The following is a 16,167-nucleotide window of genomic DNA, read 5'->3' on the forward strand; positions in this document are numbered from 1 at the left end:
GGTGGTTATTGCACTCACCCCCATGTGTCTTGGCACAGCCTGGCAAAAAGAACATTCTCTCTTAGAAATATATCTTTTAGGGGATGGATGCATGGAGGAATTTCCCCCCCCCCCCTCCCCCTTGCCCTCCCCATCCCCATCCCCATCCCCATCCCCATCAAGTCTCTATCTCATAGGGGTTGGAGTTGTTTGGTCATTTTTATGCCCATCCAACTGTACTTAATGTAGGTTGTGCATGAAAACTATGGCTCGGGCTCCTCTCTAGGGAGGCTTAGTGCCAAGGAATACATCCGAAGGCTGGTCGTGTGTTGAGATACGTGTAGGCGAACATCTTGACACACTCCCAGCCTTTGGATGCTGCCTGGGCGAGGCCTCCCTCGAGAGGAGTTGGATCCGAAAACTTTTGCCCATCTCTTAATAGTAAATAAATGTAATTGTCCATAATTATTAAATAAGACTTTTGTTCTTCAAAATAGATGCCTATCTAATGGTTCAAAATATCAACCGCAATAAAACAAAATAATAAATATCAATGTGTCCATGATTTGATGAATCAAACCTAAAATGATTTTCCTTTGTTAGAAAAAAAAAAATATCTACATTCATACATGTTTCTCATAAAAACACATCTTTGTGAAACGAATCTGTTCTCCTGTTATTGAACATCCATTGTAGGACTATTCTCTATTCTTCTATTTCTCGAAAAAAAAAAGAATAATACAAGAAATATTAACACAAAAAGATAGGCAATTAATAAATGCATTCGATAAGGGGAACCACCCTTTATCCCTACCATTAAAATTGTAATCTAATAGTATTAAATAGATCAAACCTTGATCTAAATCACAAAGAAAATCAAATAAATAATGTTCTACATTTGTTCAACAACCGAATCTACTATTAGGCCATGTGCTAATCCCAACTTAGCAAGATCTTTAGAGCCTTATCAAAACCTCAAGAGATGTGGCCTAACCTATACTTGCAAAGGTAAATCCTCCAAGATTTTTTCATTCACTGGGTGGTGGAGGGAAACTTAGTCCTACTTATATAGCCTTTTGGGAATAAGACAAAGGTAAACATATTCCTCTCTGCAGGTGTCAATCAGAGGTATCTATTCTTTTCCTAAAAAAAAAAACCCCCCAACGGTATCTATTCTTAATAAGGGAAGTAGTTTTCTGTCCGAAAGTGTAACCTACGCTAGCACTCGAATGTGTCTATCTCTCACCTCCTCAAAACAAAGGGGCAAAGGTATCTTTTAATATGAGGAGGGGAGAGATAGACTAATGGGAGTGGCCAAATTGTTCTCTTTCCCATTCTTAATTACACATTACATAAATTTTGGATTGATTGCCCAAGCACATATGCATGTACTGAAGCAAGTTCAATTATGCAAGGACCAAAAAGTCACAATTAAGAGGTCATGAGTTCAACAATCCTTAGGGTTATCTATATTTAAAAAAAACAACAAAAGAGTTCCTCTTTACCCACTTTGAAGAGATTACATATCTTTTTGAGAAACCAAGATAAACTTTCTCCTTTATTAATTGGGGAAAAAGAACTCTACGTAATTAGAGAAGTAGTTTTCTACACGGGAGTGGCCTATGCCAACGCTCTCATGTGTGTCTCTCTCTACTCCTCAAAACAAGGGGCAATAGTATCTTTTCCTATGGGGAGGAGAGAGAGAGACTCATTGAAGTGCTGACATAGACCACACTCCTGGACAAAGTTCTTTTTCCCTAATTATTAATAATAATAATGCGGCATAGATTGGCTTCAACTTCAAGTAGATGGACTGATCAAACAAATTTCAGAGAAAAGAATGAATCATTGACTGACTCCTTTCCCTCAACCAAATGTAAGCAGGCCATTGTGAGAGGATCCAAAATAGATGCAATAGTGGCAATGTTTCATCTAATTCCATAAGATAAGAATTACACACAAAAAAACTATCCAAAATTCAGAAGTGAGAGCACTTCTCAGAATCTCTTTTGAGGATTCGTTCAAACACATTCGATAAACCTATCACTACGAGAGAGTGGGAGAGAGAGAGAGAATTGATTTGGGAGGAACAAAACTTTTAATGCCACAATTATCAGCCGCCACCTCCACCAACACCGCCGCCGCCACCATCTCCTCCTTTACAGCCACCGCCACCTCCTGTGCTGGTTCCACAACCAGCACCACCGCCCTTGAAATAACCTAAGCTTGATCTGTGCTTCCGATGCTTATCTGGATCATCGCCACATCCAAATATCACAACCGTGATCATTGCGAGAGACGCAACAATCATGCAAAACAGAAACCATCCTCCAGATGAGATTGAAATCAAGACATCTTCTCCAATATTGCTGGCCCTAGACATCCTTGCTTGGATCACTACGAAGCGAATTGAACGTGTACTTCCTGAAATTTATTTCTCACAACCTCCTCACATGAGATTGGAAAGAAAGAGAAGTTGCTTTATTATTTCGCTCTCTCTTTCGTTTTACCAATTTTTGGTAAGATCTAGAGAGAAACTTTGGTAATTAACGAGGTTAATGCCGTGCCCTAAAGCTATTGGTACCGCTTCCGCTGCAAAGAATCTAGCTACCGGCACCACCGCCTCTAATCCACCAGAAGCGCCTCAAATTCCGGCCATACCAATTAAAAATAATTTCATCATTTAGGAAAAGGATCTTGAGATCCTGATCCGATTTTTAATTGACTCGGCAATTCCAATTGATCCTAATGATTTATTTGATGGATCAGACAACAGATCAGTGGATCATGAATTTCCTCATAATCAAATCAATCGGATTCGAATAGCTGTCATTCAGTTTCCTTAATTGGTTGTACAAGGTTAAACATCGATTAAAATCCTGTGCACTGCAATGTGGCCTTGAGAGCTCGACACATGGAAGACGGTGTGAGCTTGATGCAAGACAAATTTTTTTTTTTTTTTTTTTTGTCGAGCTTGGCACCATTGGATTAGGACATTGTAGAAAAATTATTTCTATTAAAGATGAAAAGATTTGGCCATTTTATGTTAGGTTCGAGCCTTTTATTTAGATCGGTTGATTGATTTAGGTTAATAGTCTGGTTGAGAGGGTTGTGGATCTGGATCCTCTGCAACTATTTGGGCCTCCAACTCCTCTCCAACCACCCATCCAATGATCAAGAGGATTTGGACACACATCCCAACACCAGCCAACACTGGAGGCCATCAAGAATGCCTTCCTAATCTTAACCTTAAAAGAATTATTATTCTCTCTATCAAGTGATTATTTGATCCAAATCAAATTGAGGTTTTGAAAACAAGGGGGAAACAAAAAGACAAAACACCTAGAAACTTAACCGCCTAAACACCTTGGAAATGACTGCTTTGTCCCATGGGATTTTCACCTTTTTTTGGGGACAAGGTGGCTAGGTGGTTACTATGTCTAGGCAGTGGAGTCACACCTAGAGGGTTAACGTTCTTAAACCCATATCTATTACTATAATGTTAGAGAGATATTGGCAGGCACAATTTGGATAAGAGAATGTGTATTTTTTTCCTTCTAGTGCTGCATTTGAACATTTGCTACTAAAAAAGATGATATTGTGATATGGTCTGGTGATCATGCTTGCGGTGGACCTCGCCTCCATGTTCTAACAGTACTTGTTTTTAGATCGTGTAATTTGGTTTTGAGAGAAAGGGTTCTTTAACCAAGTGGTATAGGAGAGCGCATCAATGAAGAACAATGAAACTATTTCGTAAATAGGAAGAAAAGAGGTCATTTTACGTGAGTGTAAATACCTCATCTTGTTATCCGAAAGGGTACTAATGACGATGATGAACACTTGTTCAAGGACAAAGGGAATGTTCTATTTTAAGGCTTAAGAGATTCCCCATAATCTAGAAGACGTGGGAGATCATACTGGTGAAATAACTATAATACCCTTAAAGGGTAAACAGGATTAAGTGACCACATAATCCACCCAATTTTCCAAATGAAATGATTTTCATGATGTTATATTTCATCATACTTAAATTTGTTTTGGAAATGAACTTTTTTGCACCATAATTTGCAAATGATTCTATTTTAGCCATGTGGGTCCACACTAAAGGTAATTTTCATTGACCAAAATAGTCCTCAAATTTCATTCCAAGTGAAAAGTATTTGAAAAGTGCTTTAAAATGTCTTAGTATCCATAATTTAGATTTTTAGAACCCCAAATGTCTTAGTATCACTCGTCGTCGATGTTGAATCTTGTGTCGACGACGAGTGATCTTCCTTCAATGCATGCTCGATGTCGAAGTTCATGCTTTATATATGAAATAGAGGCCATTAAACGTCGAAATCCGGGTTTTTGCAAAAAAATGGACTCTTATTTTCCACATAACCTGTTGCCAAAAAGTCCTTGAAAGGACTCTTTAGGGTCCAAAATCCATCCAAATTCATTTATGGGAAAAAGTTCTCTGTCTGGGAGTGTGGCCTATGCTAGCACTCCCATGAGTCTATCTCTCTCCTCCCCATGTGAAAAGACACCTTTGCCCCCTTATTTTAAGGAGGAGAGAGATAGACACATTGGACTGCTGGCGTAGGCCACACTCCCGTACAGAAAACTGCTTCCCTTCATTTATATATTGAAACCCAAGGAACCCTTTTGGGTTGCGATTAACCACAAATCTAACCTAATTTCTATCGGTTGGAGGATTTTATCTTCTTTTCAACCATTGATGAGAAACCACCTAGTTTTTACTCAAAATCTGTTAGAAATCTGTAACAAAAAAGGAGAGGACAGAAAGATGGCCTGAGTCGAACGAAATCGTTCTGTCCTTAAGATAGTATTTGCACCCTCCTAATCCTGCAAAGGGTTGCAGCAAACCTGCCTCCCAAGATAAATCAGGCGGACTGTTACTGATTGCAGAGACAGTAACACTGTGAAGCTATCAGAGATTTTTTGATATTTGGACTGAGAGAATTCGTGGCCCATTTATAGGCCCACAAGGCCTATTCGGATGGGTCACACCCATTGGGTCATATGGCTTGACCTGACAGGTCATGACTATTGGGCTGGGTTCCCTTGGCTGTTCGTGTGGGCTGCAACTCTTGGGGTCAATGTTAAACCAAGGGTTGCACTCCCTCTTTGATCAGTCATTGATCCAATGGTCGGATCGATCTTAAGCACCCTTTGATTAGACATCGTCGATCCCAAAAAGATTAAGGCGACATACTGCGACGATGCGCACGTACAAAGTGAGCCATCAAAGTGCCACATTGCGCCTCACGCACGCGTATGTGCACTCACACGCACACGCATACGCGTACGAGTTCGGACGATTACCATCCTCGCTCGCAGTGCACCGTACAATCTCTTCTAGCATTACATGTGATAATAATAACTACTAACTACTAACTCATATAAACCCAATGAGCTTTCCTTTCATAGCCGATGTAGGACTAAAAGTCCACATCAATATTTTGAAAAATTCCAATAATTTCTCTCAATTTTTTAAAATAATTGAGCCTCAGTCAATAAACTCTCTGTACTTCTAAATCATCCTTATATAAAGGTGTCTTTCGACTTGAACCTTTATGTTGTCAAAATACATTAGTACCTGTAAAAAACGAAGTAGCCGTAGCCTTGAACTTAGAATTTTATAGCGACAAATCTAATATACTAGATATATGATTTACTTGAATATAGTTTCAATAATACCCGCACATTTATGGCATTGTGCTTTGATCTTAGGTTTTCATAAGTGCCTTAGAGATAAGCTTTGAATCTCGCAGAAACGGCCCCACTTCCTGCATTTATATAGGTGAATCTAATAAAATGTAATTGTATGACTTGCATTTCTTATAAGGCATAGACTCATTGAAGGATTGATCCTGCCCTCTGTTTGTTTCTCCATACAAACATGCACTACTTTGAGATGTCAAGAGATCTTATCTCTACTAGTTGAGTGCATAATCGGTTATTACTACAAGTGTTTTTTCATTGAACTAGTTGACTAGATGTTGGTCTAGTGTCTAGTTGGTTTCCACTTGTAGGTTACCTCTCATTTAAAAACTTTAAACCCATCTCCCTGGAAGTCTTCCATACCACATCCCTACCCAGGCCTTTGTAAAGGGATCAGTCAAATTTTTCTTTGACTTTATATAACTAATAGTCACAACTCTTTTGATGAGTTGTTCTCTTACATAGCTATGTCTTAAACTGATATGCCTTGACTTTTCATTGTAAACTTTATTATAAGCTCTTGATAATGTTGCTTCATTATCACAAGATATTGATATAGCAGGCATTGGCTTAGGCCACAGAGGAATCTCTGTTAAGAGGTCCCTAAGCCATTATGCTTCATTTACTCCCATTGCCAAAGCGATAAATTCATACTCCATAGTGGAGTGTGAAACTGTAGTCTGTTTCTTGGATCCCCAAGAAATTGATCCTTCACCCAAGATAAATATCCAACCACTTGTGGACTTTGATTCATCGGATCTTGTGATCCAATTAGCATCTGTGTATCCTTCTAGTACTACGGGAAAATCCTTATAACTTAATGCATAATTCATTGTGCCCTTTAAGTACTTAAGTACTCTAGAAATTGCATTCCAATGAATTTGTCCAGGGTTATGAGTAAACCTACTCAAAACACCAACTGCAAAAGCTATATCAGGACGAGTGCACTGCATGACATACATTAAGCTGCCAATGATACTAGCGTATTCCAATTGAGATATACAATTTCCTTCATTAGAAATTAATCTAATAGAATGATCATATGGGGTAGCAACTGGTTTACAGTCCTCATGATTGAATTTCTTTAATATTTTCTTTATGTAATGAAACTGTGTTAAAGAAATACAATCAGATAATCTAACAATTTTGATTCCCAAAATTACATTTGCTTCACTCATATCTTTCATATCAAAACACGAAGATAAGAAAGCCTTTGTCTCTAAAACAGTGCTTTTATTAGTACCAAAGATTAACATATCATCAATATATAAACATATTATAACACAATGTCCATTCTTGAATTTAGAATAAACACATTTATCAAATTCATTTATTCTAAATCCATTTGCTGTAATCTTTTGGTCAAATTTATCATGCCATTGCTTAGGAGCTTGTTTTAGACTATATAAAGATTTGACTAGTTTATAAACCTTACTTTCCTGGCCTTTTAAAACAAACCCTTCAGGTTGTTCCATGTAAACTTCTTCTTCTAAATCTCCATTTAGAAAAACAGTTTTAACATCCATTTAGTGTATAACAATTTTATTAATCGATGCTAAAACAATTAACAATCTAATTGTACTAATTCTAGCAACAGGAGCATATGTATCGAAATAATCAATACCTTTTTTTTGTTTAAAGCCCTTGGCTACAAGCCAAGCTTTAAACTTATCAATGGTTCCATCAGCTTTATGCTTTCGCTTAAAAATCCACTTACAACCAATAGGTTTAAATCCAAGAGGTAAATTTGTTAAAACCCATGTTTTATTACCCATGAGAGAATCCATTTCATCATTTATAGCTTCTCGTCAAAAAACAGAATCTTGAAAATTCATGGCTTCTCAAAAAGTCAATGGATCATGTTCAACATTATACACACAAGAATATGTAACTTCATTTCTGTTTTTTTCTACCAAGAATTGATAGAAATCTGGACCAAAGGATTTTTTCATTCTAACTCTTTTACTTCTTCTAAGTTCAACACTCTCATTATTCTCAGAATTTGATTGAACAATATCTTGATCCTCATTGTTTGTATTTTCATTCTTCTGTTTCCTAGAGAATGAATCCTCAAAGAACTCAGCATCTCTAGATTCTAAAATTGTATTTTGACTAACGGTCTCTGTAGATTCCATCGTTAAAAATCTATAGGCTTTGCTATGTTGGGTATAACCAATGAAAATACATTCAATTGCCTTTTTACCTAATTTAGGTCTTTTAGGATCAGTTAATCTTACCAATGCTCTACATCCCCATATTTTGAAATATCCAAGAGAAAGTTTTCTCTTCATCCAATATTCATAAGGAGTGATATTAGTCTTTTTATGGGGTATACGGTTAAGTATATGACAAACAGTCATTAATGTTTCCCCCCATAAATTCTTTAGTAAGTTAGAAGTAAGTAAAAGTGTATTCACCATAGAGTCCTATTTTTTCTTTCTGCTATTCCATTCTGTTGAGGACTATAGGGTGCCGTTGTTTAATGGATAATTCCATAAACTTCACAAAAATCATCAGTGGAGAAGTATTCCCTTCCCCTATCAGTTCGTAAGATTTTAATCTTACAATCCAATTGATTTTTCACTTCGACTTTGTAGATTTTGAATTTCTCCAAAGCCTCATCTTTAGTCCTTAACAGATATACATATGTGTATTTTGAACAATCATCTATAAATGTGATGAAATATCTTTTACCACCTCTAGTTAGAATACATTCTAACTCACACAAATCAGAATGTACTAATTCTAAGAGCTGTGTATTCCTTTCTACTTTCTTAAAAGATTTTCTAGCAATTTTAGATTTGATGCATACAGAACATTTGTCATGACTAGAAGATGTGCATTCTGGTAATAAACCTAATTTAACCATATTTTTCATGCACTTATAATTAACATGCCCAAGTCTAGAATGTCATGTATCAAAAATAGAAACAATGTAAGCAGAAGATGAATTTTCATTAATCATATTAAATTTATACATCCCGTTCGATGCATATCCTTTCCCAACATAAACTCCCCCTTTGGACACTATGATGTTCCCTGACTTAAATAGGATTTTAAATCCATGTTTGTCAAGCAAGCTTACAGACATTAAGTTCTTCTTAATATCATGAACATGAAGTACATCATTCAAAGTAAGCTTTTTCCCAGATGTGAGATTCAAAATCACTGTGCCTTTACCTATGACCTTAGCAGTTGAAGAATTTTCCATAAAGAGATCTTGTCCATCTGCTATAGGTTCATAAACTTTGAACAAATTTTTGTTCTTGGCAACATGTTTGGTTGCACCGGAATCGATCCACCATTCCTCATCATCACCCACTGCATATACCTCAGATATCATAGCAGCCCAACCATCATTGTCAATCATGTTGGCTTGGTCCTTTTGTTGATTCTCCTTGATATAAACTCTGCACTGTTTCTTGAAATGATCGGCTTTTTCGCATTTTCAGCAAGCCGCTTTGGGGTTAATAAATGTACCCTTCTTCTTCTCAGAAACAGTGCATTTTCCATCATACTTTCTCTTCTTGCCCTTAAAAAATGCATTTTCTATGACATGAGCCTTTGGAGATTTTTTCTTCAATTCAAGTTTATCCATTTTGCGAGAATTCTCTTCAACTTGGATATACTTAATCAACTCTTGCATAGTCATTGCGTCCTTCTTCTGTTTCAACTCCTTTCGACAATCTTTCCAAGCAAAAGGTAACTTTGAAATAATAGATGACACTTGGAAAGATTCATCAAGAGAATGGCCCTCAGAGATGATTTGATTCATGAGACCTTGCAACTCATAGGTTTGTGAAATAATAGACTTATCTCCTACCATCTTGTAATCAAACAACTTACTTATAAGAAACTTCTTGTTGCCAGCATCCTTAATTTTGTACTTTTTATCGAAATCCTCCTATAGTTCTCTCGACATGCTGTCTGCAAATTTGGGCTCATACACATCATAAAGTGTGTTTGACAACCCATTAAGGATGTAGCCCTTGCACATGAAGTCGTCTTGCTCCCACTTCTGGCGCTGCTGTTTCTGCACCGGTGTCTCTCCACTTGAAGCTTCTGCAGTGGTGTTTGTCGGTGTCGGTGCTACTGGCTTCTCTTCGTTCAGGACATGAGCAAGTTTCAAAGTAGTGAGGAAGAAATACATCTTTCCTTTCCAACATTTGAAAAATGACCCATCAAACTTCTCAAGCTTGCTTATCTCATTCCCAGGTATCTTCATGATTGCAGTCTCCTCCATTAAACAAGTACTGTCTTAAGATTGTTAGAAATCTGTAATAAAAAAGGAGAGGACAGAAAGATGGCCTGAGTCGAACGAAATCGTTCTGTCCTTAAGACAAGATTTGCACCCTCCTAATCCCGCAAAGGGTTGCAAAAACCGCCCCCAAGATAAATCAAAGCGATCATATCGGTTGCGGAGACAGCTTACACTGTGAAGCTATCAGAGATTTTTTATATTTGGCCTGAGAGAATTCGTGGCCCATTTATAGGCCCAACAAGGCCTGTTCGGATCGGTCACACCCATTGGCTCATATGGCTTGACCTGACAGGTCATGACTATTGGGCTGGGCTCCCTTGGCTACGGTCGGATCGATCCTAAGCACCCTTTGATCAGACACCGTCGATCCTGAAAAGATTAAGGCAACATACTGTGACGATGCGAAGTGCAAAGTGTGCCATCAAAGCGCCACATTGTGCCTCACGCACGAGCACGCACACGCGTACGTGTATACGCTCGGACTGTTACCGTCCTCGCTCGCAAGTGCACCATACAATCTCTTCTAGCATTACATGTGATAATAATAACTACTAACTACTAACACATATAAACCCAATGAGCTTTCCTTTCATAGCCGATGTGGGACTAAAAGTCCACATCAATATTTTAAAAAATTCCAACAAAATCCAACGGTTGTGGATAAGATTTGATCTTCCATGTCGTGAAGAGGCTAAGGAGGTCACTTAAGCCTATAAATAGGTCATTCTCCCACGTATAAGAGGAAGTTTTTGAGTGTACAAGCACTCCCTACTACTGCAACTCGAGTTTAGGGTTTGAGAAATAATTTAGGCCCTCTATCTAAGTTATGAGCACCCTTCACCCCAATATTCTGATGATCCTCCACTATGTATATCTTCTACCTTTATTCATTTTATTTCACATTATTTACTGTCTATTTTACTCATATATTGCATTATAAGAGTTGTATGATTTTGTTACTTAAGTAATAGTAACATGCCCATTATGGATCAAATCCTATTTTTAATGGTCTTGGATATCAAGTTTGGTACCAATTAGCTTATTGATCTAGTTCTCGTCTTGACCGCTTAAGGTTGAAACCGTTAAAAAACTAGGTCAACAATTCAGAACCGAACCAATTGACACTCCGGCTTCCACGACTTAGAAAATCTTTTCCCTTCTATTTTTTCTTCAGTTTTGGTACCATATCAAGTAAACATTCTGATTACGACATTAATCCTCCTATATAGAATTCCTCAAACTACAAACAAGACCAGATGAACCTTCCCTAGTAGTTCAAAATGCATTAAAATCTTAAACTTCTTGGTCAAAGAATGAAGATGCAACTATAAATCTTCTTTAATGTGCAACCTCCACAAAGTCAAAAGTAGACCAGCAACAACTAAACCGTACTCTCGTATTTGGTCATAAACTAAGGAAGGCATCGGAGTGGACTCGATCTAACCAATTTTAAAGAAACAAAAATTAGGAAAAAGTTTGGTACATTGCCATTGTACAAATTCTTTGATTCCATCTTCATATAATAAACAGTGGGATTTGTACCGATATTTCTCTTTTCAATCCTGATCATGTGGGTCCCATATGAATGATATCATTTTCCAACCCCTCATTGAATATATTGTGTCAATTCTTTCTAATACTCATGGTTTTAGTGCATGGTATCCGAAATGGATTGACTGTATCAAACAAATTTACCTTTGATTTTTTATTTAAAAATGGATTTTTTTTTTGAAAACTTTTTTACCCCTTGTCTATACCATTTCATGGATACCGTATTAGAAAATTATCAGGATTGATGACCATGATTTTAGTAATCGGTATTGGTCTCAACCAATATCAATCTGGATCTGGATCGGATAGATTTACCCTTTATATTCTTTGAAAAATCATGATTTTGTTAATATTTTCTCCCTTGTCCCGTACCAATTTAACGATGCAGATCGGTCAGGAATCGATATCGATGGAGACCGATAACAATACAAATCAATCAATCCGACTGATCCAATGTCGATTCCTCAAGACTCAAACCATGTCAATAACTAATGAAGCCGATATGAACGATACGATACGAATACCTCAAAACATGCATTGCTTACAAACTGCCCTCTAGGAAACCGAAACCCTCTCCCAAAGTTTTAAATTAATCCGAGCCCACAATACTCGTTAGTTAAAAACACATGCATAAGGCCTCCTATGGTCTCTATGGTCCAAACCCATTAGGGTAGTAGACCAAAGTCCATTTGGCATCTCTGCCATAAACCAAGGAAACCTAGCCGATCGAAGGAAGAAGACCTAATGGCACGGGCCTTGGTTTACGGTAGTGGGGTGTCATGACTCATGACAAAGGGAGGGGCGATGGCATGAGGCACGCCGCACGCATGTTGTCATGGCACGCCGAGGTTCCGTGGTCTCCAGCATTCCATAGCACGAAAGCATGGTTTTGGTACGATGATCTGAAGGGCCGCATGTGTTCATGTGGGCCTGTGGGGTGTGTCTGCTACAGCCACTCTTCTTAAATTTTCCCAAAAATAATTTAAAGTGGCTCCACATACTTAATTTTGACTGAATTTGTACGTTTGAGCCATGTGAAGATCTAATCCAATGGAATTGACCATTGAATAGACATCTGGTAGGCGTGATATCTAACGGTATCGAGCTCAAGAAAAAACGAAAAAAAGAAATTGACTCAATCGATCTCGACTAGTTAGATGTTGCGCTTGCTCTCAACCCTGAACTGTTTCGCACTCAGCAATCAAGGAATTGGAGAAGATTTTAATCCATCTATATGTGGTTGGATCATTTTGTGAAAATTCTATCCTTGTTTTTCCATCTATTGAAATAGTGAAAATAGATAGATAAGATACTATATATGGATTATTCCATCTATTAGATATTTATTACTCTTGAAGGTATATAAAAGAAGAAAACAAATAAGGTGATGCAAGAGGAACAAAGTGAATGTTTTCCAAGGTATCTTAGGCATGGTTTAAGATATGAGATCAGATATGGATCGGTGTATCAATATGGTATTCGACTATTTTACCCTTGATTTTCTTTAAAAATCTTTTTAGCCTTGGTATGTACTGCTATATTTATACAAGATCGACAAGGAATCAGTATCGATCTTAGTTGATACTGATACGAACAATTGATACTGTCGATCTCAAATTGATACCTAAAACCATGATCCTATGGTCCTGTCACTCAAAGGTGTGTGATTGGCAAGAAACAAATAAAAAAGGGAAAAAAAAACCTCTGTGGGAGAGCATGTGCATTGTGTCGAGACATAAAAGGAGCAAAATGACCACCTCACCCCCAAGAAAGACCAAAATGTCTGCCCCTGTGGCCCCCGCACACGCAAAGACCACTCTCCCCCTTAGAGAACTCTCTCCCATAAAAAAAGTTATATCCAATTGTTGGTTGAACTATTAGTTGATACCCAAACCATTAAGATCTTAAAAATGGGTGGAGTGGTGCACTGCTTGTCATTTTAAGAATAAAAAGGGTCAATGTGCAACCCTACGTGCATAGAGGGTTGCTGACGGTGCTGAGATTCATAAACGTGCAACGGAATAAAAATAAATAAAGGGGCAATTTGTAATTATGTTCTACGTTCATCCGTTTAGATATCTATAATTGTGTAGATAAAAATTAATTTTGATGAAGTTTGTGAGGGGCATGTAGAAAAAACAAAGCCCTTTTTTATAACATTATTTTCTTCTCTCTTTGGGGAAGGCAAAAACCCCAGGGAGAAGATTAGCATTAACAAAAAAAAGCTTTATTCTCCAAAAGAATATTCGATTTGGATATTCCAACATTCCCAAACAAAAGCACAGAACTAAAAACAAAGATGAAAGCTCATTCGGGTTATCAAATTTTTGGGCCACAAATCGACTCTGACATAGTCCAGTTACAAATCAGACAGATAGATGGCCCAGTTCGTTGGAATTTGGGATGGTCTGAAACGAATTTGAACCGTATTGTGGATAGCCAAACAGAAGAAATAAAGTTAGAAAGAGGGCTAGAATTCAGACTGGGCTATGTAGTCGGGTCAAAAACTGCCCGACTTAATTGGGTGGCCCGTTACTTCATAAATTTAATTTAGATAGTGGGACCCATCGATGCACTTACATACCTTTTCTCTGGTAGAAAAGTCAAATGGTACATCAATTCTTCATTCGCTAAGGACTTTTTTCTTTCAATGTTTGATTTTACTGCCTATTCTTCCTATGTTCTCATTTCATTAAACCTGAAATTTGTCCTTAGATCACCCCCACCCTTAGCTTAGCTGGGTATCCTAGACAACTGTTTTAAGAATCGGTATCGGGTATGGGAGATATCGATCCAATGCTGATCCAAATCGGGTCGTATCAGATTGATTTGTCCATGGTTTTCAATAAAAACCATTTTTACCATTTTATCCTTGGTCTGAATTCCATTGATGCAAGATCGTTCTAGATTTCCGAATCCTATCACTGACCACTAATATTGATATGTGCATAAGAGGACTCGATCTAATGTATGGACACTAGATTGGGCCAGCCTAGTACGTGATATGTTAAAAGGGTTTGATTTAATGTGTTCCATCAATTCTGAAGCTCTTGGCGTATCGATTAAGTACGATTTATCTGTCACGCAGAAACCATTTTGTTTTTTTGATAGGTAAAGGGGGATGTAGGATGTGAACCAAGAGACTTGAACTCAAGACCTCCTGATAGCAATGGACCTTTACGCACTACTGGCTACCAAGTGTGCTATACACTTGACCACATCATGCAGAAACTTGGAGTAAAGTGGAACAAGTTGAAAAGGACAACCTAGTGTCAAAATGAGAGAGGCACATGAGTTGTCATCACTGGACCACCATCGTATGCCCAAATAGGCAAATACATCTCTACAAACCCATTTAAAAGTGCAGCTTGGAAATTAAGAAAAGGAGACGGGGTGAAAGTAATGAAAACAAGCAAGCAATTTTAAATTCAAATGTGAGTTTCAAAAAATAAAAAAAAATAAAAAAAAAGAAAATCGAAATCAAGTTTTGAAATCTTATGGATTATATTGTATGATGTGATTGGAATCCCCATGAGTTGAAAAAACAAAAACTATCTTTAATCATTTACTATATCTATTATGTATGAGGTTAGGATAAGGAAAGTGTACCAATTACCCTTGTTTTTTAAGGGTCCTACCTACCTAAGGGTTTCTTGTACCCATGTGACTAACTTAATAACTTTTGCCACAATCACAGGCTACACTTTCAACACTCACATGTGATGTTACCCTTCAAACTTGCATAATGTGGAGGAAGCTTCACAATAACTTCAATATATGTGAAGATCAAATAAAGTGGTGATTTCCTAATATGGGACCCATTTTCCTATTTTCTAGGTCAATCAATTTCTCCTACAAGGTTGGTTGTTTATTTTTTGTTTTTAATGCAAAACCCCCCCCCCCCCCCCCCACCCACAGAGGGGGTTGAAATTTTAGGAAACAATTTATTACAATAGACGCAAGAGATTCCAGACAAGAGTTCTCCTACTAACCGGACTCGGGAAAAGAAAGGACTCATTTAGCAATAAGTAGATTTCTCATAAGGTGGCTTGATGTATTCAAGAATGTAGGCTCTAACTCATAACAACAACCAATTTGTTATTTAGGTCATTATAATACACAAATTATATCCATGTTTAGAGATATAAAGGGATCGAATAACAATCAAATATAGCACTATTTGCATTTACATCCAATTAACTTTTGAATGGGTTCAAATAGTTTTTGGAACCGATTTTTTGATATAGATGACTCTAAACGGATACAAACGTGAGTCGGATATAGATTTTCGACTGTCCATTTACATCCATAACTGCTTGCGTTGTGCGGAGGAGAACTGGAGAATATGAAAACTTGATTATTGTTGATGTTGAAGGTACTATACACTAGGATTGATGTTGAAGGGTTCTATTACAAATTACATAGATGTCCTCATGATTTTTTTTTCCACGCGAATAGGTACCGTTCTTTCTCCCTATAAAATATTATTTATAGTACTATGTAATCATATTTTTGTAATCGGATCGGCAATATTGCTTCCGAACGGATTTAGTTTCCTGATATCGAATTTTTGAATACAAATTCTCCTAAACTGATAGGAACACAAATCAAATACGGAATTTCAACTATCCATTTACATCCTTATTTGT

General features: G+C 37.3%; 1 protein-coding gene across 1 annotated transcript; it reads right to left on the reverse strand.

Moving 5' to 3' along the window:
- Positions 1 to 2,092: 2,092 nt before the first annotated feature.
- On the reverse strand, positions 2,093 to 7,841 carry LOC122668252. Its single transcript, XM_043864842.1, has 2 exons — positions 7,673 to 7,841; positions 2,093 to 2,403 (listed from the first exon to the last, which is right to left on the reverse strand). The coding sequence occupies exons 1-2, from the start codon at positions 7,839 to 7,841 to the stop codon at positions 2,093 to 2,095; spliced, it is 480 nt and encodes a 159-aa protein (XP_043720777.1).
- Between the last annotated feature and the right edge of the window lie 8,326 nt (positions 7,842 to 16,167).

The sequence above is a fragment of the Telopea speciosissima genome, chromosome 7, assembly GCF_018873765.1.
Source record: "Telopea speciosissima isolate NSW1024214 ecotype Mountain lineage chromosome 7, Tspe_v1, whole genome shotgun sequence".
Taxonomy (NCBI): Eukaryota; Viridiplantae; Streptophyta; class Magnoliopsida; order Proteales; family Proteaceae; genus Telopea; species Telopea speciosissima.